The 25,684-nt window shown below is 34.5% G+C and overlaps 3 protein-coding genes across 10 annotated transcripts; all 3 read left to right on the top strand.

The window, feature by feature from the left end:
- The first annotated feature begins 134 nt into the window (after nucleotides 1–134).
- LOC108095052 lies at nucleotides 135–1,922 on the top strand. Its single transcript, XM_043207610.1, has 2 exons — nucleotides 135–335; nucleotides 809–1,922. Exon 2 carries the CDS (start codon nucleotides 816–818, stop codon nucleotides 1,440–1,442), a length of 627 nt encoding a protein of 208 aa, XP_043063545.1. The 5' UTR covers nucleotides 135–335; nucleotides 809–815; the 3' UTR covers nucleotides 1,443–1,922.
- A 770-nt stretch (nucleotides 1,923–2,692) lies between these two features.
- Nucleotides 2,693–15,041, top strand: LOC108095016 (protein Gawky). 5 transcript variants are annotated; one of them, XM_043207608.1, is made up of 10 exons: nucleotides 2,693–2,731; nucleotides 5,445–6,077; nucleotides 6,291–7,777; nucleotides 8,431–8,805; nucleotides 8,873–9,169; nucleotides 9,904–10,082; nucleotides 11,545–11,695; nucleotides 11,754–11,950; nucleotides 12,001–12,286; nucleotides 13,355–15,041. In XM_043207608.1, the coding sequence occupies exons 2-10, from the start codon at nucleotides 5,642–5,644 to the stop codon at nucleotides 14,150–14,152; spliced, it is 4,206 nt and encodes a 1,401-aa protein (XP_043063543.1). In that variant the 5' UTR covers nucleotides 2,693–2,731; nucleotides 5,445–5,641; the 3' UTR covers nucleotides 14,153–15,041. The 5 variants fall into 5 exon arrangements, with proteins under 5 accessions (XP_043063543.1, XP_043063542.1, XP_017051370.1 ...); XM_043207607.1 differs by lacking the exon at nucleotides 2,693–2,731 and adding an exon at nucleotides 3,333–3,742; XM_017195881.2 differs by lacking the exon at nucleotides 2,693–2,731 and having other exon boundaries at nucleotides 11,763–11,950.
- An 865-nt stretch (nucleotides 15,042–15,906) lies between these two features.
- LOC108095051 (RNA-binding protein MEX3B) lies at nucleotides 15,907–22,609 on the top strand. 4 transcript variants are annotated; one of them, XR_001771604.2, is made up of 4 exons: nucleotides 15,920–16,504; nucleotides 16,659–17,435; nucleotides 19,682–21,192; nucleotides 21,252–22,609. XR_001771604.2 is itself a non-coding variant. In XM_017195957.2 (3 exons), exons 2-3 carry the CDS (start codon nucleotides 16,802–16,804, stop codon nucleotides 21,139–21,141), a joined length of 2,094 nt encoding a protein of 697 aa, XP_017051446.1. In that variant the 5' UTR covers nucleotides 15,907–15,961; nucleotides 16,659–16,801; the 3' UTR covers nucleotides 21,142–22,609. The 4 variants fall into 4 exon arrangements, 3 of the variants coding, with proteins under 3 accessions (XP_017051446.1, XP_017051445.1, XP_017051444.1); XM_017195957.2 differs by having other exon boundaries at nucleotides 15,907–15,961; nucleotides 19,682–22,609; XM_017195956.2 differs by having other exon boundaries at nucleotides 15,920–16,358; nucleotides 19,682–22,609.
- Nucleotides 22,610–25,684: the final 3,075 nt, after the last annotated feature.

Genomic DNA, 25,684 nt, shown 5'->3' with positions numbered 1-25,684 from the left:
TTGCAAAAATTAGCTTATCAACTGTTTTTTGGTTTTTTTTTAGGCCTTCTATACATCGATTCCCTGAAAACCAAATCGATGCATCGGCTTAAAAAAAGAATCGATGTAATCGATGTTGACATCGATTTTTTCCCAGCTCTATTGTTTAGTGCTTATTGATGGTTGCGTTCCATCCTTAGTTATAAACAACTTTGCAAATCTGCAGACAATACAATACGAAAACATTAATCACATAAATAACACAAGTATTTTTATGGCAACTATTAGTCGGAAGCAAGCTCAAGCCAAGCTTAAAATTTTGTATGCGATTATTACGCATATCTTTTAAATTGGGGGTAAGAAAATTTATAAAGACTCAGAAATGCACTTGGGTGTTAAACGTAAATACATGTAGTTTAATTCGGTTTTCATTGCACACTTGATACTACGACAATAACCAGATATCTCGTTTTGTTCCGAAATGTTAAGGTTGTATTCATTTAAATTTGCAAGGAAATAAAGATAGATAATTTACGATTTATTAAAGTGATTACAGTACAGTTAAAAAAAATATATGTATACATCTGTTCAGAGTTCTAACACTGTAAAAAACAGCTTGGAATAATTGCTTACAATTCAATAAAGTACTTAAAATCCTGATAAGCATAAACATTTCAATCTATGTACATATGTATGTACATTATATTGTATGTATGTATGTATGTGTGGAGACCATGCCCGCCAATATCCATTGGAGGGTATAACTATACCCTATAACAAATTTTTTCTGTTTTATTTATGTACTAACTTTAAATTAGTTTACTTACAGGTTAAAGATGTCAGCCCATGAAAGATTCCAGACTTACTTCTCACAGCTGAATTCCATTTCTGTAAAAATAACGCAGGATGTAAATCGAGTTAAATCTGCATTCAGTCGAGATGCATGGCTTACACTTACTCTTAATGAACAAGAACAAATACTAAACAGCCAATTAATACATCCTGATATATCTACTAAGTACTACAATATATATAAAAGAGACGGTATATCAGGAAAACCACAATTAGGAAAAGAAACTTCAAAAAACGGAGAACAGAGATCTTTTTATAGTGACTTTATATATTCATTTAATGGTCAGGATTTGCACACATATATTTACCAAAATGTTGGATTAAAAATATTGCATGACGAAAATATCAGAGATTGTCGTGATGAACATTCATTTCCCTTCAGTTTCCGATCAAAATCGCAAATAAACTTACCATCAAAAGAAGTAGCTAATATTTCTCTTTTCAAAGTTCCTATTGATGTAACAAAATCCGCTCATTTAAAATTAACGACGAATAGTCCGAAAAAACAACAAATTGGCTGCCTCCAAAGCCAAGTTAATGACGACGTGAACCAAAGTGGAAATAAATGTAACATAAGTGATAAAGGCAAAAAAAAGTATATCAATTTATAATAATGATGACTATTTTAATTCAACTGAACAGTTGCAATTACTTTTAACATTTGGATCAAAAAGCAGTATTTCAACCGATTTGTCTGATAATGAAATAGAATATAAAGACGTATGTCAAGAAGAGAATGCTAAACTTTTAACGCCCGATTTGCAAGTCCCTAAGGGATTTGACTTTCTTAGTAATTGGTAAAATTTGCTTAATGAATATACAATATAATATACAAAAAATAGCAAATAGGGAGCGAATATATTTTAAGCAAAATCGTTTAATCCTACTTTTTTTAACATTCTAGTTCAGTCTTAATTCTTTTCATTTCACCGTAGTCTGTAAACAAATCTATTAAAAAAAACACAAAGATTCAATATAGTTTCTGAAATCGTTTTATCAAAATACCCTAATGGTAGTCTGTCAAAATAAATAGAACATAGGTTAAAGATTACTTTACCATATAGCTGCCCTAATAAACTGCGAAAAATCTATCTATCTCTTCTTGGGTCTTTGTGCTAATATTTATCTGCCTATTTTCTGATTCTATGTTCTTTATTTCTGCGGGAATTTATTTTTCTCGAAGTTATCGAAATCTGGAGTACCGGCTACGATTTTTAATGCGGAGCCAAATAAGTTGATGCTTCTAGCGTGCCTATGGTGAACATTTACTGTATCTATGAGAGTCCTTATGTGCCGTAAATAAAAGAGTAAAAGAAAAATACAATTTATAATAAATTATTTTTTGTAGTTAAAGCACCGTTAGATTTTGCAGACAGATATGCCGCCTTTTTGACGCTATGCATTATGAATTTGGTGTTTCTCTCGCTGTTATAATTTTATGTTTTTGTTTAATTTTCCTTTAATTTAAAAAAACGTTCAAATGAATGTACATACTTATAATGTTTGTTTAATTTTAATAAAGTTAAATACGTATGTATGTAAAAATGATGTGAAATGTAAAAACCCCGTTTATTCGACTCTTTCATTATTGAGCCCCGTTAAATAGAAATCTCCATAAATCGAATTCCCGTCTAATTCGTAAAACAGGTGATCCCCTTGGCATCTTGCGGAATTGATTGACCAAAATATGATTGTTTTAATTATGATATTATTTTAATTAAATAATTTATTAAGTTTTTTTGCCTTTTCGCACTAATTTTCTTGTGTCTGTGTGAAAACGTTATAATTCTGGTGAACAACACATGAATTAAAATCGATTCCTTTTCGAAAGTATCGATATACCAATACATTAAATTGCTTGGCGTTTTAGATGAAAAGAGAGAGCGAGAGCGTCCTATAGGTACTTACTAACTCAAGATCGTGAGTTAAAATGAATTAGCACTATTCTGGATGTTTTTGTGTGCGTGTAAAAAAACAATCGCTTTGTCATTCAAACAAGAAGCATTGAAAACCTTTAGTACCGCAAGAATATAACTCTCATTGTGTTAGCGCTCTCTTGCAGACCGAAATAAAAAAGTAAAAGAAAGGCATGTATGCTACAAGAATGAACGGTATAGAAACTTGCGTACATAACCTAGATAAGCATAACCTATATGTCTTTAAAATCTAAGCGAAATTATTCGCATACGTGTTTGTGGATAAGTGTGAAATACATTCGTTGTGTATACATGCATTAAAAGTTATGATTATTCACATGTTAATTTGTAAAATATTAAGAGTTGCCACGCTATAAATATTTTATATAACGTATAAGCATCTGTTAAATTTTTAAATTTTCCCCCATAATGTTGCCGTTATTAAAACCAACCTTCATAACAATATTGTACTTATAATATATTAAATGGCTTGCATTGCTAATATAAATTGGTTGTTCACCTAGCACTAAGTTGAAATCCAACGCTCTGATTTCGACTAGGTGGCAATATTGACCGGGCATTATTATAGCTGTATGGGTTCATTTAATACACAATACAGTTTTACCGTCCTCGTCGTTTAACGTGCTCAGAAAAAATATTTTATTGCCAAAAAAAAAGACGAATACTTTTAATTTAAATTAGTTTTTACTTTTCTAAAAACAAAAAAAGGATACAAGTTTAGTGAAATGTGAAACATTGTACTTAATTGTCAAACGAGTGTGTGTTTTTCTACACATACACACTTTGTGAAATCGTTAGAGTGGCTTGGCAAGCATACATACACAATCATACATACGTATATACTTATATAGAGAAAATCAACTTCTCATTTGGTATATGCGAAATTTTCTATTAATCTCCTCCGGTATATTTGCATAAAAAAATGTTGAAGTGCAAAACATTTTAAAACAGTGCCAAATAAAGGATAGCCTTTGGTGGGTTTTTATTCGATCTTCATTTGTAATTTTACATTCAGAGACACGAAAATACTAATTAATAAAAGTGCCTTCGGCACATAGTGTACAGAAAATAATGTGCATACAATGTATATACATGTGTTTGATACTAATAAATTATCTAAAGACATTTTTATAAATTATAAATATATAGCAGGTATTCGTAACATTAGAATAAGCATCAAAATAAAACTTTACGTTGCTCACTGGCGAGTGCAAAGTTAGTTAAAGTAGACTTAAAATTGGGTGATTGCGTCAATAATGGCTGCCTACCAGAGTTGTCAAACAAATTCTACGTATTTTTTTTTTTAACCTAAACAATGGTGTATACATGCGTGAAGTATACGTGTATGTATGTCTGAAATGGCTTATATGTGCTAAAATAATATTGGAATGTGGCCCATTTGTTTTCCATATAAATAAATGTGTACAATTTTTTATTTAATAAAAAAGTATAAATGTATGTTTACAAAAGGGAAAATCTGCCTGTTGTGCAGCAACCCTGGTAGTGCAGCGACATAATGACGTTCATACAGTTTTGAATGTAACTTTTCAATATACATACATACATAAATAGTGTTAAATTGTCTTTGATTAACCACCAATTTATAAATTATAAAAAATATAATAATTGCGTTGAGCTGATGCAGATACACCTTTACACTCTTGCATTTAAAATATACGTCTATAAAAGGAATAGACTCATTACAAAATGTATCGTTACAGTATTTTCCTTAAATTAGTTCGATCATTACGTTTATCAATGAGCTCTACTGAATAGTACTTCTCTATTTTTGCCTATTTTTCCAATAATTTTTTTCATTTTTTACATAAAAATGAAATTAATAACCAAATCGACATAGACCTCTCTGAAATAAAAAAAAATTTTTTTTTTTTTTGTATTTTAAATGTGGTCTAAGAAAAAGACCTTAAAATATGATTATTATAACATAATGGTCCGTGAATGTGTATCTCAAAAATTCATATTTTTAATTCATATCGACTTGATTTCTTCCAGATGGTGTTTTTTAACCACTATCGAATTTCGAATAAAATTTTATCACAATCAGATAACTATTTCGTATAGCTGCCATAGGAAAGATCGATAAATCTATACAAAATTAACGGAAATTAAATAATAGAGTCGTTGTTTTTCATCAGACAGGCATAATTTTTGGAATATAGAGTTTCCTAATGACTACCATCGGAAATATAGAAACTTAATAGAAAAATCGACATAGCTTCGATATTATTTAGCCTTTATGTATTTAAAAAATCTTAATCTTTTTTTTAATTGTCGTCAAAAACTCAATATTCAAAAAATCATGCTCGAGTTATATTAAAGACGTTAGATTTTTTTCAAAAATTTTATATGGATTTTTCGATTTTTCCAATGACAGCTGTATGATTTAGTCCTTCGATTTTCATAAAATTTAATTCAATGTCAAGACTTCTAAGAGAACATCGTCCGCAAAGAATCATGTTAACATAATCACTTAAACAAAAATATTGCAATAGTTACTAATATGAATATTATATTCTCTTATTTGTAGTCTTCACTTAGTTTATATTAATTCTGAAAAAATTCTAAGAAATTATATTATATAGAGGGGATTTAAGGAAGCCCAATAACTGATAAAATAATGTAATGTAAATAAATCGTCTTTTTATGAATTTTCAGATTTAACTGCAAGGTTATTACATTTTTGGTTTGCCGAGCACAAAGGTAACTGTTAAGTCATTCCATTTCTAACCAACCTCGAGTCCAGAAAAATTGCGATAAGTGCTTACGATAATGACGCTGAAAGTTACATCGATGCTGGATTAGTTGGTAATGCAACTTTAGAACCTTACGATCAGTTAGAGCACTTGAGCACTATGCGCGAAGCGCTATTTTCCCAGGATGGCTGGGGTTGTCAGCATGTCAACCAAGATACCAATTGGGAAGTTCCCAGCTCTCCAGAACCAACTAACAAAGATGGTGCAGGACCGCCCATGTGGAAGCCAAGTATTAACAACGGCACAGATCTTTGGGAGTCCAATTTAAGAAACGGCGGTCAGCCAACTACTCAACAAGTTCCAAAGCCGTCTTGGGGTCATACACCTTCTTCTAACCTAGGCGGAACTTGGGGAGAGGATGATGATGGAGCCGACAGTAGCAGTGTGTGGACAGGAGGATCGGGTAGCAACGCAGCATCTGGAGCTACAGTGGGAGTAATCCAAGGTGGAGTCAATGTTGGCCAAGGAGGTGTAGTCTCTTCTGGCGGACCTCAATGGGGTCAAGGTGTAGTAGGCGTTGGACTCGGATCAACTGGTAATAACATAGACCTAAATTGTTTCAATCCGAATCATGCACACAAAAATTAATGATTAGGATGTTATAATAATATTTATCATCTTGTTCTGAATTTATGAAGTAGCTTCTGTCCATCAACGTTTTTTTTTTTTTTTTTACATTTATCAGTCAAGCTAAGTCACTTTAACTTAGTGTTTAATGCATAATTAGTAAGTGTATAATTTTTTCCAGGAGGTAGTGGATCAAACAATTTAACTGGAGCCACGGGTGTCGTCGCCGGTGGTAGCGGAAACTCCAACAGCACTGGAAACGGATGGGGAGACCCTCGAGAAATTCGTCCTTTGCCTGGGGGTGGCTCTATGGATATTCGGAATGTTGATCATCGTGGTGGTGGAAATGGTTCTGGCGGGGCTACCAGCGATCCCCGAGATATTCGTATGATTGATCCACGTGATCCTATACGAGGAGATCCCCGTGGAATATCCGGTCGTCTAAATGGCACATCCGAAATGTGGGGCCATCATCCGCAAATGTCCCATAATCAGATACAAAATATTAACAAAATGGTTGGCCAAAATGTGGCAACTGCGAGCACGAATGTTGGAGGAACATCAGGTCCAGGCATCGGTCCCGGAGGTGCTGGCCCAGTTCCTGTCTCGGCCAATATACCAACACAGTGGGGGCCGGCTCAAGCCGTTGGCGTCAACGTTAGTGGCCCCAAAGAAGTTTCAAAGCAGATCAGTGGTTGGGAAGAGCCTTCGCCACCGCCTCAGCGTCGCAGTATTCCCAATTACGACGATGGCACCTCGTTGTGGGGTCAGCAAACTCGTGTTCCTGGTTCGAGCGGTCACTGGAAGGATATGACTGATTCAATTGGTCGTGGTGGCCATTTGATGCGTGGTCAAATTCAGTCGGGTGGTACCGGAATCGGTAGCACAAGCGTTGGCAATAGTAGTGTTCCAGTGGGTGCCAATCCCAATAATCCTATGAACAGTGTTGTCGGGCCTCAGGCTCGCTTAGCAACCGTGGGCAGCGTGCAACACAAGCCCGATGGAGGGGCCATGTGGGTGCATTCGAACAATGTTAGTGGAAGGAATACTGTTGCTGCCGTCACCACGTGGGGCGATGACAGTCACAACGTCAATGTGGCTGCCTCCAGTGGAGGTGGAAGTGGTGTATCTAGTAGTAACTGGGTGGATGAAAAACCCAACACGACACTGGCACAAAACTCTTGGAGCGAAGCAAACTCTGTTGGAGTAAGTTGGGGAAATAAGCAAAGTAAACTGCCAGCCTCTAGTGTCTCATCGGGATGGAGCAGTACGGCCGGGGTAGGTGTGGTGGAAGGCGTTGACTTGGGATCCGAATGGAGCGCACACGGTGGGATTATTGGAAAATCTCAACAGCAGCAAAAGCTATCGGCCCTTAATGTGGGAATGGTAAACGTTATCAATTCGGAGATGATTAAGCAGAGCAAGCAATACCGCATTCTTGTTGACAACGGATTCAAGAAGGAAGACGTGGAACGGGCCTTAGTGACTGCCAATATGAACATCGAAGAAGCTGCCGATATGCTTCGCGCCAATTCATCTTTGGCAATTGATGGCTGGCGTCGACATGAGGAGTCTCTTGGGTCTTATTCCGACCACACAAGTTCAACGAGCAGCGGTGGATTTGCCGGTCGTTACCCAGTCGGCAGTGGACAGATGACTTATTCTCATGTAAGTGCACTATGTAAAATAACTGCTCTCGTCCATTATACCCTTGCAGAGGGCTTATAATTTTAATAGGACCACATAAAAATATATATATTCTTGATCAGCAGCACCATTAGAATCGATCCCGATGTTTATTTATGATAGCTCCCATAGTAGTTTTTGATAATATCGACTTGATTTCTTCTAGATGGTGTTTTTTTTAACTACTATAAAACTTCGAATTAAATTTGATCAAAATCGGATAACTATATCATATAGCTGCCATAGGAAAGATCGAAAAATCTATACAGAATTTTTTTTTTTTTTTTTTTTGAAATTTTTGTGATTTTTTTTTTTGGGAAATTTTTGTAAAAATTTTTTTTTTTTGGGAAATTTTTATTTTTTTTTTGGGGAATTTTTTTTTTGGGAAATTTTTTCTTTTTGTAAAATTTTTGTAAAAAATTTTTTTTTTTTTTGGGAAATTTTTATTTTTTTTTTTGAAAAAATTTTTTTTGGGGAATTTTTTTTTTTTGGGAAATTTTTTTTTTTTTTTGTTTTTATTTTTTTTTTAATTTCTAAGCGTTTATTTTTGGCATAGTAGCAATGCGTTCCTAGATAGTAAAAAGAAATCACAGTCGATTATATCTGGTTTATCCTTAACCATTTTCTTTTCGCAGAACCCTATGAGTAACATGGGTTGTACTGCTGTTACTGGAGCTGGCAACAATAATACAAACATGTCGGCTTTGCAAGTGCAAAAGTATTTGAATCAAGGCCAACACGGCGTTGCTGTTGGACCTCAGTCGGTTGGAAACTCATCCGGCGTGTCCGCCGGGTTTGCTCAAAACACACCTAACGTAGCAGTGGCAGCCGCAGCCTCTGTAAATATAGCAGGAAACACCAACAATCAACCGTCGGGACAACAAATTCGCATGCTGGGCCAGCAGATTCAGCTGGCCATACATAGTGGTTTCATATCTAGTCAGATATTGACTCAACCGCTAACACAGACAACTCTTAATCTGTTGAATCAACTTCTTAGCAATATAAAGGTACTTTTATCTATCTTTCGAAAAATCGTCATCATTTAATCATTAATCGGATGTCGCTCAATTTTAGCATCTCCAAGCAGCACAGCAATCCCTTGCTCGTGGGGGAAATGCGAATCCAATGGCAGTGAATGTGGCGATATCCAAGTACAAGCAGCAAATTCAGAATTTACAAAACCAAATAAATGCACAACAGGCTGTCTACGTAAAACAGCAGAATATGCAACCAACTTCGCAGCAACAGCAGCCACAACAGCCGCAGCAACATCCCTCAGTACACTTAAACAACTCAGGCAATGAATATTTAAGAAGCCACGATGCAATTAATAACTTGCCAAGCAATTTTTCCGAGCTTAACATCAATAAGGTACGTAAAAATTTCGTTTTAAATTGTAAGAAAAATTAGAAGAAAAACAGAAGAGTTTTTACTGAAACCACACATCTATAGGGTCAAACTAAAGACTTGTATATGATTTTCTTGTCTGTCTGCTTCTATACAAACTTTTGTTAGGAAGGAAGATACTACGGCAGGGTTCGAACGTCTATATCCTATTGATACCATGTGAAAGGTGTAAAAACCATGATTAACATACATTTTTATCAGGATTATATTTTTTAAGTTTCTCACGATCTTTCACGGTCCTAAAAAAGTACTCATGACTTTCGATTTAAATTTCATCAAAATCGGACGACTAAATGATACAGCTGTCATATGAACAATAGTCGAAAATATAAAAAATTAGATATTTAATTTCTACAAGGGTATATCAGTAGGATAAATAATAGGGAATAGGAAGACAAATTGTTCTATCTTCGATATTGTTAACAAGAAATGGATTTTGCTTGAAATAAAGTTATTTATACAAAGATCGGGTTATTATTATCATATAATTTTGAATAAAAATTCTACAGAAGAGAGGGGCTTGTGATAAATCTAGTCGTTTTCAATATTAAACTTTAATGATAAATTTTTGTACATGAATACACACAAATCTACCACATAAGTAAATAATTGTTAAATTAACATCACATAGATAAGCATTGATTTTTGATTTACTTTTTACACACCTATAACTTAAAATGAAATAACTTCATTTCCAGCCAAGTGGATATCAAGGAGGGTCCAATCAACAGTCCCGATTAAACCAGTGGAAGCTTCCAGTATTAGACAAGGATATAAACTCCGATAGTACGGAATTTTCCCGTGCTCCAGGTGCAACTAAACAAAACTTAACGAACAATTCGAGCAACATTAGTTCTTTAGGTCTTCAAAACGATGGGTAAGTACTTATGCATAGCTATAATGAACGGTTTCTTCGTTAAACTGTGCTGCCAATCCGTTTGGGTAGATTCGTATAAGCCCAGTGACCTGTTACTGGCGTTAAGACATTCGTTAAGTATAGTGCAGAAGGCTTTGCATACAATGGGTGTTTTTTTTTCGAGGTATAGAACTTTAAGTTGGCATAACTGTTCAAGATGGTGACAACAACTGTCAAGTGATTTATTCTCAAATGTCTTTTAGGTATAACAGGTATATACAGGCAGGCTCCGGTTTTCACTTTCACAAGATTCTCTCGTTTTCGTTTTCAAAAACGAAAATTGGTGCTCCCGTTTTCACTTTCACAAGATTTTTTCGTTTTCAAAAACGGGCAAGTTTTTTTTGTCGAAATGAAAAGTAAATGCCTTTTTCTACATCAAAACGGTTCTTAATTGCAAAAGTAAAAAAATAGTTGACTCCTTGGTCTATTGATGTTCATTTCACATCATCAGTAGGCCAATCTAATTCGTATTTATTTTTTAAATAATTATTTTCTGACCCCACCTTGATTTCATACATAAAATATTTGCCGTCGGCAACAACAAATTTCGTTTTGCTAAAGGCTCGATAAATCTATTGCCAAAGTTATCGTTAATGCTGCCGTACTTGTAGTGGAACGAAACAACCACTTAAAAATACTTATAAATTGAAAACGAAGAAAAAAATACTTGTAAAGAATAGTTAAATCAGCTTTTTATAAATAAATATGATTAATTTAGTTTCTTAAATGGCAAAAGTGCAGTAAAAAAGTGGTTGAGAATAGTGGAATGAAAGCTGCAAAAAAGGTGGCAGCCCCTTATTGTGGGAAACAGCTGATTTCTGATGGAGGCTTATTTGAACTTTTAAAAATGTAAGTAAGACAACTTAATTTACCGATCGTCAGACATATTAAAAACACATGTGTTGCATCTAAGATGTCTCGATTTTCTTAAATCAATCAATTTCTGCCTTCTTTTGGCTTCAAAACAGGCAATTGAAAATATAAAAGTCATTTTTTCGCTTTGTTTACTTTTGACCAAAAAAAGTCAGCTGTTTGAACCATTCCGATAACGAAACGATGACAAAAAGTTTGTGAAAACCGGAGCACCTAAAACGAAAACGTACGTTTTCGCCCAAAAACGAAAACGAGAAAAAAAAGTGAAAACCGGAGCCTGCCTGTATGTGTAAACATATGTATCTAGCATTGCTTCTTAGGCCAAAAAAGTTTTTTTCCTGTTAATATTGGATTAACAATTTTCCGTATTTAAAACGCACACTAATTAAAACGTAAAATTTGGAGAAAAAACGATACAAATTAATTTACTATAGTTGAGTTAGTTCCATAGAATAAGTTTGGATTATTTTTTTTGTCTACATCGAACCCCTAATGTAGCTTTCTTTATACATTAAATTAATTATATTATATATATTATCGGGTCGCCTAGTACTTGGTCAACTGGTCGCAATATTGGGGACGGATGGCCAGACCCCTCATCCGATAACGAGAATAAAGACTGGTCAGTTGCACAGCCAACTTCAGCTGCAACTGCCTACACCGACCTGGTCCAAGAGTTTGAGCCAGGGAAACCATGGAAGGTAAAACTGTTCAATACGATAAAGCCAAAACACATCCAAGCAGAACTTTGCTTTTAAGGGTTCTCAGATCAAAAGCATAGAAGATGATCCCAGCATTACTCCTGGAAGCGTTGCTCGATCTCCACTATCAATTAATTCGACGCCAAAAGATGCTGACATATTTGCCAATACCGGCAAGAATTCACCGACTGATTTGCCGCCGCTAAGTTTATCGTCGTCCACTTGGAGTTTTAATCCTAACCAAAATTTCCCAAGGTAATTACCAAAATAAAAATGATTAAGCAAAATAATGTTGTTTCGTTCAGTTGGTCTGACAATAGTCAGCAATGTGCAGCCACTTCTGAGCTTTGGACAAGCCCCCTAAACAAATCATCGCAACGAGGTCCGCCACCAGGATTGACTCCCAATTCAAACAAAACAGGAGGAAATGGAGGAAATTGTACTACGTCAACCCCATCTGCTGTCACAGGCGCTTCTAATGGTTGGCTACAGGCTCGAAGTGGTGGTGTTCAAACAACAAATACAACGTGGACGAGTGGAAATACATCTTGGGGCTCCAGTTGGTTGCTTCTCAAAAATCTAACAGCTCAGGTATGTATCAGGATCTTCTTTATTGTGTTCTCTTATGATTCTCCCTACGAACTGAACTCGCTGCTCGCAGGCAGCTAGCTTTCAACCCCCGTTTATGCTTAGCTTCTTACTCTCTCGAGAGAGCACATCCTCTCTCGAGAGATCAGAAGTGTGACCAACGCTTACAATATAATCGAATAATATACAGTCGAGTCCCGATAATTCGAAATGGCAAGGGGATCACTTCTTTTACGATTTAGACGGGAATTCGATTTATCGAGAATTTTTTCAAGGGATTTTTTTTCAAGGGAACAGAATTTTTTACGAATTATCGCGATTTTCGATTTAGCGGGGTACGAATTATCGGGATTCGACTGTAAAATAATGATATCAATAATATAAGTAAGTATACATAATTAATACCCAGCCTGTTACAGGTATGGTTTTCAGTGGCGGATTTACCATATAGGCAACATAGGCAGCTGCCTAGGGCGGCAAATTTTTAGGGGCGGCAAATTTCGACTGTTAACACTACATAAAATACTACTTTTTAATAGACACAAAAAATTTTTACTCTAAGGTCTTCAACTTTAACATATTGTTCAATATACTTCTTTTCGCTGCCGCGAACACGCGGAAATTCAAACGCACAATCATTATAACCGAAAATTACCGTGCGTTTGAATTTCCCGCGCGTTCGCGGCAGCCATCGAGTAGTTCGAGTAGTTCCTTTGCTGAAAAAAGCCAAATTTCAATGTGGAAATTCATGCAACCGTGTAACACAAGGTCAATAAAACAATGATATAAAGGTGAAAATTAGGCTGCAGTCTAGGGCGGCAAAATCAAAACTGCCTAGGGCGGCAAATTGTCTTAATCCGCCCCTGATGGTTTTAAAACAAGAGTAACGATTAATTCATCCTGCTCCTCAATTAGTAATTGCTTTTAGTTTTTTATTATTATAAGTATTAATAACATACTTCGAGGAAGGATAAGCTTTAAAGGTTAAGCTTTAGGCTTTAAAGGCATATCTTCTTTAAAAGTTACACTTTGTAGATAATTAATTTAAATGTGCTTTTTTTTTTATTTTAGATTGATGGACCTACTTTACGTACACTGTGTATGCAACATGGCCCCCTTGTAAGCTTTCACCTATATTTGAACCAAGGAATTGCCTTATGTAAATATGCAACCCGAGAAGAGGCAAACAAGGCGCAAATGGCGTTAAACAACTGTGTTCTTGCTAACACCACCATATATGCAGAATCTCCGAGCGAGAATGAGGTGCAAAACATAATGCAGCACTTGCCACAAACGGCATCCTCTGCAAGTTCCAGTGGAAGCAGTACTGGAACCGGCGGAGGAGCTGTCACCCCATCCAACAGTGGTGGCAGCAGCTCGGGGCCTAGTCTATCCGGAAACAGCAGCAACGGCAACAACAGTAATGGTAATGGAAACACCGGCGGTAGTGGTGTCAGTGGTGGTGGCAACAATGGAAATAGCAGCGCCAAGACCAGTGGTGGAGTCAGTAATCCAACCACCAGTGTGACCACTTCGAATCTACTCGGTTCTAGCGGAGGAGGGTCAGTCTCAAATGCTTCTAGCGGTGGTGGCTCTGGTACGGGCTCTGTGGGAAGTGGTACTGCGGCGAGTAGCAATTCTTCTAACGGTGGACCAGGATCTACGAACAGTGTTGGCTCAAAGAGTACTGCAAGCAACGTAACCATACCTGGTGGTAGTCAGTCTAGCGCTTCTAACCTATCTAATAGCACCAACTCAACATGGCGTCAAACAGGCCAAAACCAAACTCTTCAAGGTCAAAGCAGGACATCGGGCAGAGAAGCTGACTTTGACTATATATCTCTCGTTTATTCCATTGTTGATGATTAAAAGATCTATGATTGGTCGTTGACCATCGACTATCGCATTCTGTGACTCAAGACACACACACACCCAAAAGCTTCAAATGATTTGATACTAAGTATGTATGGAAAGCAAGACCATGTTGTGAAGAATATAAAAGTGGAACGACTGATAGACGAATGGACTTAGAATTTTGTATGCCCGTAGATTTATTTTTCTTCATCGTTCATAGACCTTAACTTGTAACTTGTAAGTTTAAAATTAATCAATATGAAAAAAACAACATCCGACATATAGATATACATAAATATGATGTCAAGCAAAAAAAGATATACTTGATGGTTTGCTATAACAAAAATGCTTACCTTCCTATTTAAGAAAAAGTGTTTTGTCTCTGGCGCCAATAGCAGCTTACCTTTGGGAAAGGGAAAAAATTCTCAACAGTAACACGACGTGTGCATGCAAACTCGTATAAGGTAAAATATACATTAATAATTCAAATGTATCAAATTCTATACATAAATTAATGTGTATGTTAAACAAAATTAAAATTTTCAGTAACGAATGAAATCGAGTGTCGGTAGCACTAAGGGACAATGACTTGTGTAATAATCTCGTTTGAAGCCACTTATCATGTCCAAGTTTGACATGAAGGCAACATATACCAGGTACATATATATGTATATCTTTTGTGTACATATATGTTAGGGTTATGTCCTATTTTGCTGCTTGTGCATATCGATCAAATGCCTACTATTTATGAGTGTTTTTGTGTTTCCAGTATGGAAAAAACCTGTGTTATATTCATTATAGGAAGTTATAATCTTATTACGGTTTTGCTTTCATCAAAGCATTCCCACCGAACAAAATTCGGTTATACATTAAAAATTCACAATAAAAATATCAATCAAGTTAATTTTGGCTTTAAGTATTGAGTCATTGTTTTTCTGGGTGTTAAATCTATAAACACAGCTAAATTCTTTTTAGTAGTATAAAAAGTCAAAGTCGGTCAAGATATGCAGTCGGGCAGTCTTTCTTATTCTAAGTTAACTTCCCTTTTAATCTTACTTTATAGTTTGGTAGCTTTTGCAGGTAGTATATAAGTCGAAAGGACACGGATCAGGCAAGTTTAAAATGGCAAAAAAAAAAAAAAACGGAAAAATAGGGAAAATCAAGAAAAAAAAGCCAGTTTCTCGCTGAGAACCTTTTGCAATAAACCGCTCCCAGACGACTGCAATAATCGGCACATCACATGCAAATACGGTCACTCAGATCCGAATTTGTACTACAAATCGCATCTTTAATTGTTAATAACAAAAAAACGGTGCAAAAATTTCACTCTCCGCCAACGGATTTCGAAGTTTTAGAAAAAAACACCGTTTCCATATTTTACTTTATTTTTTTAACCGCACTTTTAAACAATTACCGAAGATAACAAGCAACGAGAGAGCGATAGAAAAAGGTAGAGAGAGACCGATGGTAGCTATGCCGAGAAGATAAGAGCTCGCATTAAGAGAAACTAATTATCTGCTGCGGCTGGATGACCCGACATAGTAACATAATTTTCTTTATGGAAACTCTTGCAAAAATAAATCTAAATGGACCATAATTTGATCAATTGTGCTAATTTTATTTCTTTATTAATGTACTTATGTTCCTTATGGGTGTTTCAGTGGAGTGATGATATTTAGATCTAAAAGTGATTTAGTGTAAACATAATATTTGGAAGGCACACATTAGAGGTTCCTTAAACTAAATGTTATCGATATTTGTAGTTTCTTGTTGTGAACCGCTTCTGGTTCTGATAGCCGGCAATGTAAATTAGATTGGATCCTGGTGCGCATTATCAACAAAAACATTAATTCTTTTGAAATTTATTGTTAAATAAAAAAGTCAATAGGATCTTGTTCTTAACGATTGTTTAAAGCTTTTTTTTTGTTTCTTGGCGTTTTTATAAAAAAAGGCGTGGCGGAATAATACCGGAATGTATACCTGACCACTCAAGTTTTTTAGTGTACACACGTAAATTTTGGGCCACTTCATTTGGGTGTTAGCATTTCACCTCGGACAAAAAAATATATAAAATAGTACAATAAAAAATATAACTTGATTATTAGGTATATTGAACGAAATCGCATAATTTTTCAAGATCGGCGCAAAATTGCTGCATGTACACAATATATATTGTTTTTTTGCCTCACCAAGGGGTAGAGCAAAATAGAAGTTACAAGGGGTGAGTGACACAAAAGTTGTAAGTTAGGGGTTGGTTATGAGCGCGGTATTCGGTATGTTTTGTGGAACCGCTGGATTGTAAGGGCTTAATAGAAAGGAAGAACATTAATTCTACCCATTGAAAACTGTTAAATAGTTTTTTGGAACGTAAGTAAACGCCTTAGAGAGGATAGCAATAAAAAAAGTGCATAAATGTTCTGGAGTATACTGAATAACCATACTATCCCACATATATAAAGCTTCCCCACCATAAATATGCGTATGTATACCAAGTGCAGTTTCGGTTTTTTATATTTTGCAGAAATTCCTTTACGAAGAGGACCTACCATTTTTGTTGGTACCAACACATAAAGGAATATTTTATTCAAAATTAAATATGTGTTTGCGCAAAAAATATGGCCAAATGAGGACGTCTTGCGGTTAAAAGTTAAATAATCAACTGATATGTCTGCAGCACACATAAGCACGGAATTTACTGGATTTAACAAAGTGAGTTCAGGTCCTGCATCTAGTTGCATCCCATCCTTGAATTTCCCATCGGAAAGTGGTATTGCACAGGAGGCAAGTGCCAGTAGCTACTCGCTGTCCGCCAATTTCAATTCGCTTAAGAAAAAGCACAAAGGTTCTTCTATTGTGATGTCGACTAAAATCTCACCAAAGAGCTTAAACCGTGTGCACTTGAAGGAGTCAATTTACAAAGCGAACGCCGTACAGCATCACGAAATGGCTGAACAACACAAAGTCAATACGTCATCTCTTCAACTGTCCGAGGATCCTCGGGCATTACAATTGGCGCTGGAACTGTCCCTGGTCGGATTTAATGACAGTCAAAACTGTTATACGCAACCTGCTCAACCGCCGACTGCTCAAAATGATTTCGATACAGGCGCCATCAATTGCGTGACAGAGTTCCCTAAAACAGAAAGCACCTTACAGTTATCATCGGCACAGAGTTGCCTTCTATTACCCACTGCCGGCATTGTCAGCTTAGAGGATCGATCAAAGAAGTCCCAAAACATGACTGAGTGTGTTCCAGTCCCCAGTTCAGAGCATGTCGCCGAAATCGTCGGTAGACAGGGTAAGTAATGTTGAAATTTGCATTACACAACAGTGCTGCACAATTTTTATTAAACCTACCTTGATATAACAGTTATTACTATGCCATTAATTTCCAGAGTTGCCTTCAACTTCCCTAGAATTTTACAAAAATACAGGGTTGTCACCATGGTAAACCCGGACTTACATTGTTGATCATATATTTTTTAGGAACTATATTTTGTGGGTGTTAGTGACCTTTCCAATTGAATATTTGGTGTTTTGCCGGCTCAAAGTCTGGGTGATATTTAAAACACAATTTATGTTTTTTGACCAATATATTTCGGTTGCTCATCGGCAACCGTCTTCAACTATATTTGAGAAAAATGCAAATACACAACTATTAAATAGCTACTATGTTAACTCATATTCATCAGGTTGCGATGCAGAGCCCTTAACTGTTCTGGAAATTTAGCAGGTCTTCTTCTTCTTATGTGACTTTTAGTACATTTAGTACGTTTAGTACATGCCCTGGACTCCAAAATTGACCACACACTGTAGTCCATCGGATTGAGATCTGGCGAGTAATTATTACTCTGTTGGTTTTGATCATATCGACTTGATTTCCTCTTGATGGTGTTTGTAACTACTGTCGAATTTGAAATACAATTTAATCAATTTCAAAATTTTCACTTTTCACTACTATGCTACTACTTCTAAAAAAAAAAGCAAGGGTCTGCATCAGAATGACTTATGTAAAACTTCCTCCCCATGATGATGATCATTTTCATTAACACAGCTCTGCCATTTCTATTAGTTAATATTGCTCTCTCCGAAAACTTAGAAATTTTCAAAAATATTTTTCATGTTAGCTTCTCGACTGAAGTTAACTAAACTATGTTTTTTCTTTGGCAACTGAAACCACATCGTATGCGATTCCCAGTAAGGTTTGCGAAAAAATGTATATTTATTAATAACACTGTGCGACAAAAAAATGTTTAAGTTGATTTTTTCTTATTTTTCACTTATACTTATCAAAATAAGAATACAAGTTTGTGGATTTGTTAATATCAATAGCCAATCAGCTTCTACGCACACTCAAATGTCCCAAAACGCGTGTTTTTGCATATTTCACAGCCTTATAATCACATATTGGGAAAATATTTTTTTACCGTTATAAGCGTTAATGCAAGTTCAATATCTATTAATTAAAATGTATTAAGCAAATATACCGTTAGGCTTTTATAACAATGCTTTAAAATTTTTTTCTCCCAGCTCTTTACTCTGGGCGACTACGTATGGAACTTGTTACGCGAGAATACCTCTGAAAAATCCAAAAAAAATCAGAAAAAAATTTCACTTTTAAAAAAAATAATAGTTTATTGGAAGTAAAAAAAAAAATAATATTTTGTGTTAAATATTTTCATAATAATAATTTCATAAAATTTATCATAAAAAAAGAAATCCTATCACTTAGAAGGTGGCATAAATATTTTTGTGCATAACTTATGCACCTTAACCGAAAACAATCAAAAAAGTAACTTAAACAAAGATTTTGTCAAATTTTGTCGCACAGTGTAATAGAAGGCCATTTAGCCTTGATGATGAGGATGATCTTTCACAGGATTTATTTCATCTGCCCTTGATCCTAGAATAAATGATAACATTAATGAAATAATAGTAATAGTTTCTTCGTAATGGCAATAAGATTTTGATATTGGAGAACTTTGAAAAATAGTTTAGTTTTGTTATGGATCCTAGATATAACACGGATTAATTGTAAAACATTTTCTATTGTTCGAAGTAAAAAAAAAAAAGAATTATTATTGCCGAAGCTAGCTTCTTTTCTTGTTATCATAGAAACAAAATTATTTTAGAAACTGAAGTTTTCTAATGACTCTTGAATTTCAAATTTAATTTCATGAAAATCAGTCGACCATATACATGAAGCTGTCATGGAAACAATTTTGGCCGATTCTAGAAAATAAATAGAAAAATCGTAATTTGATACATTTATAGATATTTTAATATTATTTTTATAAAGATTGCACTACAATAGTACAAAATAGTACATTAATAATAGTTATAGAGAAATTTTAAGGATAGAACTAACAACATATTGTTACTATTTTTTTTTTTTTTTTTTTTTTTTTCTGGTAACTTCAAGACTACTTATAAGCTCCTACTCAACGATGCTAGATTTCTTTCTTATTGAATTTCATTATGTTAACTACAAAACAAAGCAAAAAAAAAAAAATACTTTTATAAAATATTCTTGTTCGTTTTCAGGTTGCAAAATTAAGGCTTTAAGGGCTAAAACCAACACCTATATTAAGACACCAGTTCGAGGCGAGGAGCCAGTATTCGTAGTGACTGGTCGAAAGGAAGATGTCAGCAAGGCAAAGCGGGAAATACTCTCCGCTGCGGATCACTTTAGCTTGATTCGCGCATCGCGTAAGCCGATGAGTGACGGACCTAGCAATGGTATAGTAGGAGGTTCAAGTGGCTCCGGAGGTGGTGCGGTCTCCCGCATGCAGTCTGGTCCCCCATGTATGCCGGGACAGGTGACTATACAGGTACGTGTACCTTATCGGGTAGTTGGCCTTGTTGTTGGGCCCAAAGGTGCAACTATTAAGCATATTCAACAAGAAACTCAAACCTACATTGTGACACCGTCTCGCGAAAAAGAACCAATTTTTGAAGTGACCGGATTGCCAGATAATGTAGATACTGCACGAAAGCAAATAGAAGCACACATTGCTCTACGAACTGGCTCTGGATCTGGAAATGGCGATGCTATATTGCAAGGCAGTGAATCGGTTGATTCAAATGATTTCACAGCCTTGCCGACAATAAATTCATTAACTCAAATACTCAATGATGACTTGAATTCAGATATTTTATCGTCGATATACAAACATGAGATTTCAACTGCACAGGAGTATACGAATAATTCAATAAAGATTGTTTCAAACGGGAGCAATTTATTGAAACCCCTGCACGGCCATCATTCCAGCAACTGCTTTCAAAAATCCGAGTTTCTTGACATGGAAGTGTCGGCCACTTTACCGGTGACAGGAGAATCTGATAAACAGATTACGGGAAGGGATGTGTCCATGCCCTTGGCTAAAGCTAATGTGGTACTTCGAAATGCAAACATTAAAAGTCTGCCCTTTTGTCCTCCCACATCGACATCATCATCAATTCACTCCAACTCCAACGCAAATATTTTAACAAGATCTTGTTCATCGGCTTCTTCAACAACATCAACAAAGAGTACAAACAACAGCGCCAATACTCCTCCAGAAATATTAAATATATGGAAAAATATAAGTGATTCAATTGACGTCGATGAGGGTATAGGCGACTCGCCAAGCATTTGGAATCAACCAACAAATCTTGTGCCCACAGCTCACTGCTCACCCACAATCTCTATCAGTCCAACGGACTCTCTGTTAGGTCTGGGCGAACACTCTTCAATTAAACAAAATCTTCACCACACTAAAGAGCCGACTATTTGCAATAATCCACAAAAGGCAAAATCAATTCAACTGCAATCCAACCCAGAGAAATGTTTGATCCATCGTGAGTGTTTTGTTTGCAATGAAAATGATGTAACCACTGCTTTAGTTCCCTGCGGTCACAATATGTTTTGCATGGAGTGCGCCAATCAAATCTGCATTTCCATGGAATCGGTTTGCCCAGTTTGTAATTCTATTGTTTACCATGCCATGCGCATTTTAGGATAATTTTAAAGGATTAATCTAAAGATTTGAAATGCGTTGAATACATAATGACAGGTAAATTTTATTTTGTGTCTTCCGTAAAGTGCATTAAAATAAGATTATTTTTTTTTTAGTTTGAATTTAGAATTGGAGCTTTCGTTGTTTCATGCTTACACGCCGAAATCAAAATATATTTTAAAAAAAGGGTTGTTAAATATTTTAAAATTAAAATGATTAAGATTAGGTAAACAGCTTTTTTGTAAACATTTTTGTTTAGATCTTTTCTTATTTTTAAGATTTGCTCTTCAGCGTTTTTGTAAGCAGAGGGTATTCTAATTTCAATGAAGGAGACTTATAAATATATATATACATATATCCTAATTAGCATCACCATTTGTCCGTCTGTCTGTTTTTATGTAAACTAGTGTCTCAGTTATTGAGCCTACGCGCCGGATTGGACAACAATATCGGCTAGCTCCCATACGAGAGATTGAACAGATACCCTAAAAAATTGTATTCTTCTTCTATTTCTTCTTCCTTACGATAAGATAAAAATCGGATGAGACTATATCATATAGCTACCATTTAAGAGATCGGGGAAATTAATGAAAACTTCGACTGAACTAGAGAATTACTTTACACTTTATTGCTTATCGAACTGGCATTTGAAAAATTTTTGTTTTTATACATTTGTGATGAGCCTAGTCGTTTTCTCCATACAAGTTCTAAGTGCATATTCTTTTTTTTAACTGCCATAGGAAACCAAATTGATCCCGCTCATCGAACCAAAATACTGAAAATGTACCTAATTAATATTTAAATTTGTTATATTATTTATTTATTATAATTTAATTTCATATCCCCAAGATGGTTGGGTATATTCTTGCTCCCTTATGCACCTCGCATTATTTAACCCTTTCGGGACGGGGTTTTATTTCGAAAACCAAGATAGTTAGAGAAAATCCTTTTTCAGATTCTGAAAGATGACTAAAAATAATTATGTACTGCATACTTGGAAATCCTGAATTCGTCCTTTTATCCTGGGACATATAATTCCAATCCGTTTTTTTTGGTGGGATTTAGAATCCCAGTAGTCCCGAAAGGGTTAAGAGTACTAAACTAAACTGCGGAAGCTATATTCTTTTCTTTTTAACTGCCATTGGAAACCAAATCGGTCGCGTTGCCAAACCAAAGTGAATTATTGAAAATGTATTTATTTCATATTTAAATTTGTTATATTATTTATTTATTATAATTTAAGATGGCAGGTTCTCACCTTCTTAAATTAGAAATCCCTAATTTTAAACATCTATATTTGAACTTGTTGGCCAATGTAGTCCTTTTTATACCCTTGCAGAGGTTATTGTAATTTCAGTCAGAAGTTTGCAGTGCAGTGAAGGAGACACCTCAGACCCCACAACGTCTATATATTCTTGTTCAGCATCACGATCTGAATCGAAATCCGTCTGTACGTCTGTCCGTCTGTCTATTTCTATGTAAACTAGTCTTTCCGTTTTATAGCTATCTTGCTGAACTTTACCAAAAGTTGTGTTGTTATTGCACGTAGTATAATATATAAGTCGGAACAGGCCGGATCGGCCGACTATATCGGGTAGCTCCCATACGAGAGATTGAAAAAGAAATCGCATGCCGTTGTTTTTTATCATATCGACTTGATTTCTTCCAGATGCTGTTTTTCAACTACTGTCGAATTTCGAATTAGGTTGTATCAAAATCTGATAACTATTTTAGCTGCCTTAGGAGAGATCGAACAAGAAAGGAAGCTATACCCTTGCAGTCATCAAATATGTCGAACAAAATACATAGAGACCAAACAACATCGCAGCTATGACTTTTTCTATTACTTTTCCATATTTTTGACTATTGTTCATGTGGCAGCTATATGATATAGTCGTCCGATTTTGATGAAATTTAATTCAAGAGTCATTAGAAAACTCTATATTCCAAAAATCAGGCTATAGTCGGCCGATCCTGCCCGTTCCGACTAATATACTGCGTGCAATAACTACACAACTTTTGGGAAAGTTTCAGCTAGATAGCTTTAAAACTGAGAGACTAGTTTGCGCGGATTCAGATCGTGATGCTGATCAAGAATTTATATACTTTATGGGGTCTGAGGTTTCTCCTTCACTGCATTGCAAACTTCTGACTGAAACTGAAATTCTTTTGCTCTGCAAGGGTATAAAAATATATATAGAACTAATGGAAATAAATTGAAAACGGGCATAGTTGTTGTTTATCCTTATCCATAGCAAAGATCGAAAAATCTATAAAGAACTAACGTTTGTTTTTCTTCAGACAAACATAATTTTTTTTATATTCTAATGACTCTTAAATTTTAATATAGCTGTCATATGAACAATCGTCGAATATATAGTAAATGAATAAAAAATCGAAGTAGATTCGATGTCGTTTAGACTTGATGTATTTTGTTCGACATATTCGATGGCAGCAAGGGTATATAATTTCATAATTTGAATGGTACAGCATTTTAAGTTGTTAATTTTCGAAAATTTAATGCAATTATTCATCTGAGAAGTTTACCTGGCACTCGACTCTTACTTGTAAGGGAAGACAGTTTTACGCTAATCCACATTTTCTGAGCAATGCAACACAGTATTAAAAAAATTAATTTTATACCTTGTATACTATATATGATATTAACAAAATTAAAAAATTAGTACCATTTGATTGAGTTTTTATTTTTTATTATTTAAAAACATTGTCATTCTTCAATCCATAGAAATGATCTAACCTAAGAGAAAAAATTAATTGATGGCTATTCAAACAGTTAGAACCAATAATAAAAAATGATTATAGAACGTTTTTATTGAACTGCTTTGACCACGGAAACAGTATAACAACAAACAATATTTATGTTTTTAATAACCGTGATTTTTACTGAAAAACCTTTACGAAAATTACCATTTACAAAACAAAAACGAAAAAGAAACTATTTTTTATGATATAATTGTTTAAATAAAAATACAACTTACAAACCATTTTACCCTAAATCAATATTTTAATAAATACAAAACCCTGCTAAATTTGTTTTCTTTTTTTTAAAGATGGTTGCCTAAACCTGTTTCTTGAAGAATTGTTCATTAAAATAATGAAAAGAAATATAAATATATATTATAAATGTGTATAAAAATATATTCTTATTGAGATGATTAGGCCAGCCGATCTAGCGAAGTCCGACATCGAGATAAATAACCAGATTTACACATTAATTCTATCGACAGTTTTAATAATAAATATATGTCATTTTACATTTCTTTTTGTTTATTGGTTATTTATTTTCGAGGTATAGATTTTAAAGTTGGCCTACTGTTCGAGACGGCGACCGATTTAACAGCATTAATTATTGTGTCTAGATTAGACTTCGTCCGAGCGAGACTTGGGGGTCAAATGACAGAATGCATATTCAAAATGTATTGCCAAAAGATTATCTTTCGGAATGCATTTCAATCGAATAGTCCATGGTTGTTTTATTGCAACTTAAAGTTCTGTACCTTTAACAAAATCACCCGTTATTTCAAAAACACTTAAACAATTTTGCATATCTTAATTTTCAAATAATTTGTTTTATTTAGTTTTGTGATTAGTTTATAACCTGTAAATTAATACATATTGACAACACAATTCTTCATCAAAATTTGGTAACAAAGTCGAAACTCAATCGTATGTCATTATGCCGTTAAGTAAAAAACATTTACAACAATCGTAATTTTAAAAAAGTTTGAGTCTGTAAAGTAAATGTTATGATACCAATTCTCGAAAAAATAAAATTTGACTGATATAATAGCATTAATATTAAGATCGGCACATAAATATATCAATAGAAAAATCAAATACAACTAGTTATATACTTAAAAATACAATATATTATCCACATGTGACAACTACCTTAACAAAGCTTACGAATAATGTGAATAAAAAGACTTATACATTTATAGTCAATCATATTAAATATTTAAAAGACAATGTAAATTGAGTAAACGTTTAGAAAAGCCAATATATTGTAGTACGTATGAAATTCAATGATTATTTTAAACATTTTTAAGAATTGTGTTATTCAAATTTTCAATTGTGACTCAAAATGATCAATCTAGTCAGAATAATTGTAATAGAGGCTCGCTTATATATTTTTAAATGTATATAATTTAATATTTAAATCTGCAGTCAAAATGCAAACGAGTGAGAGTAAATAAAGCATTGATCGCGCAAAACGAACGATTACATTATTTTAATACTTATTACTTGAAAATTAAATTAAATGCAAGATATAACTTTTATATATATTCTATACACTTATAAAATAATATGATTATGAGAAAAGAAATGTGTATATATATTAAAAAAATATATATATATATATTTTTTTTATTATATTCATATATATCTATACATAAATATTGGCATTTACATGGTAAGACATATTATTATTCAACCATAAATATTACTCTGAAAGACGGAATAATATTGTAAGAAATTCAATGCGTTCTCATATAAATATAGAATCAGTATTTAAACATAAAAATAG

The sequence above is a fragment of the Drosophila ficusphila genome, unplaced genomic scaffold, assembly GCF_018152265.1.
Source record: "Drosophila ficusphila isolate 14025-0441.05 unplaced genomic scaffold, ASM1815226v1 contig_220, whole genome shotgun sequence".
NCBI classification, from domain to species: domain Eukaryota; kingdom Metazoa; phylum Arthropoda; class Insecta; order Diptera; family Drosophilidae; genus Drosophila; species Drosophila ficusphila.
Note: the sequence above shows the minus strand (reverse complement) of the source record. Positions and strands in the feature narration are given on the sequence as shown.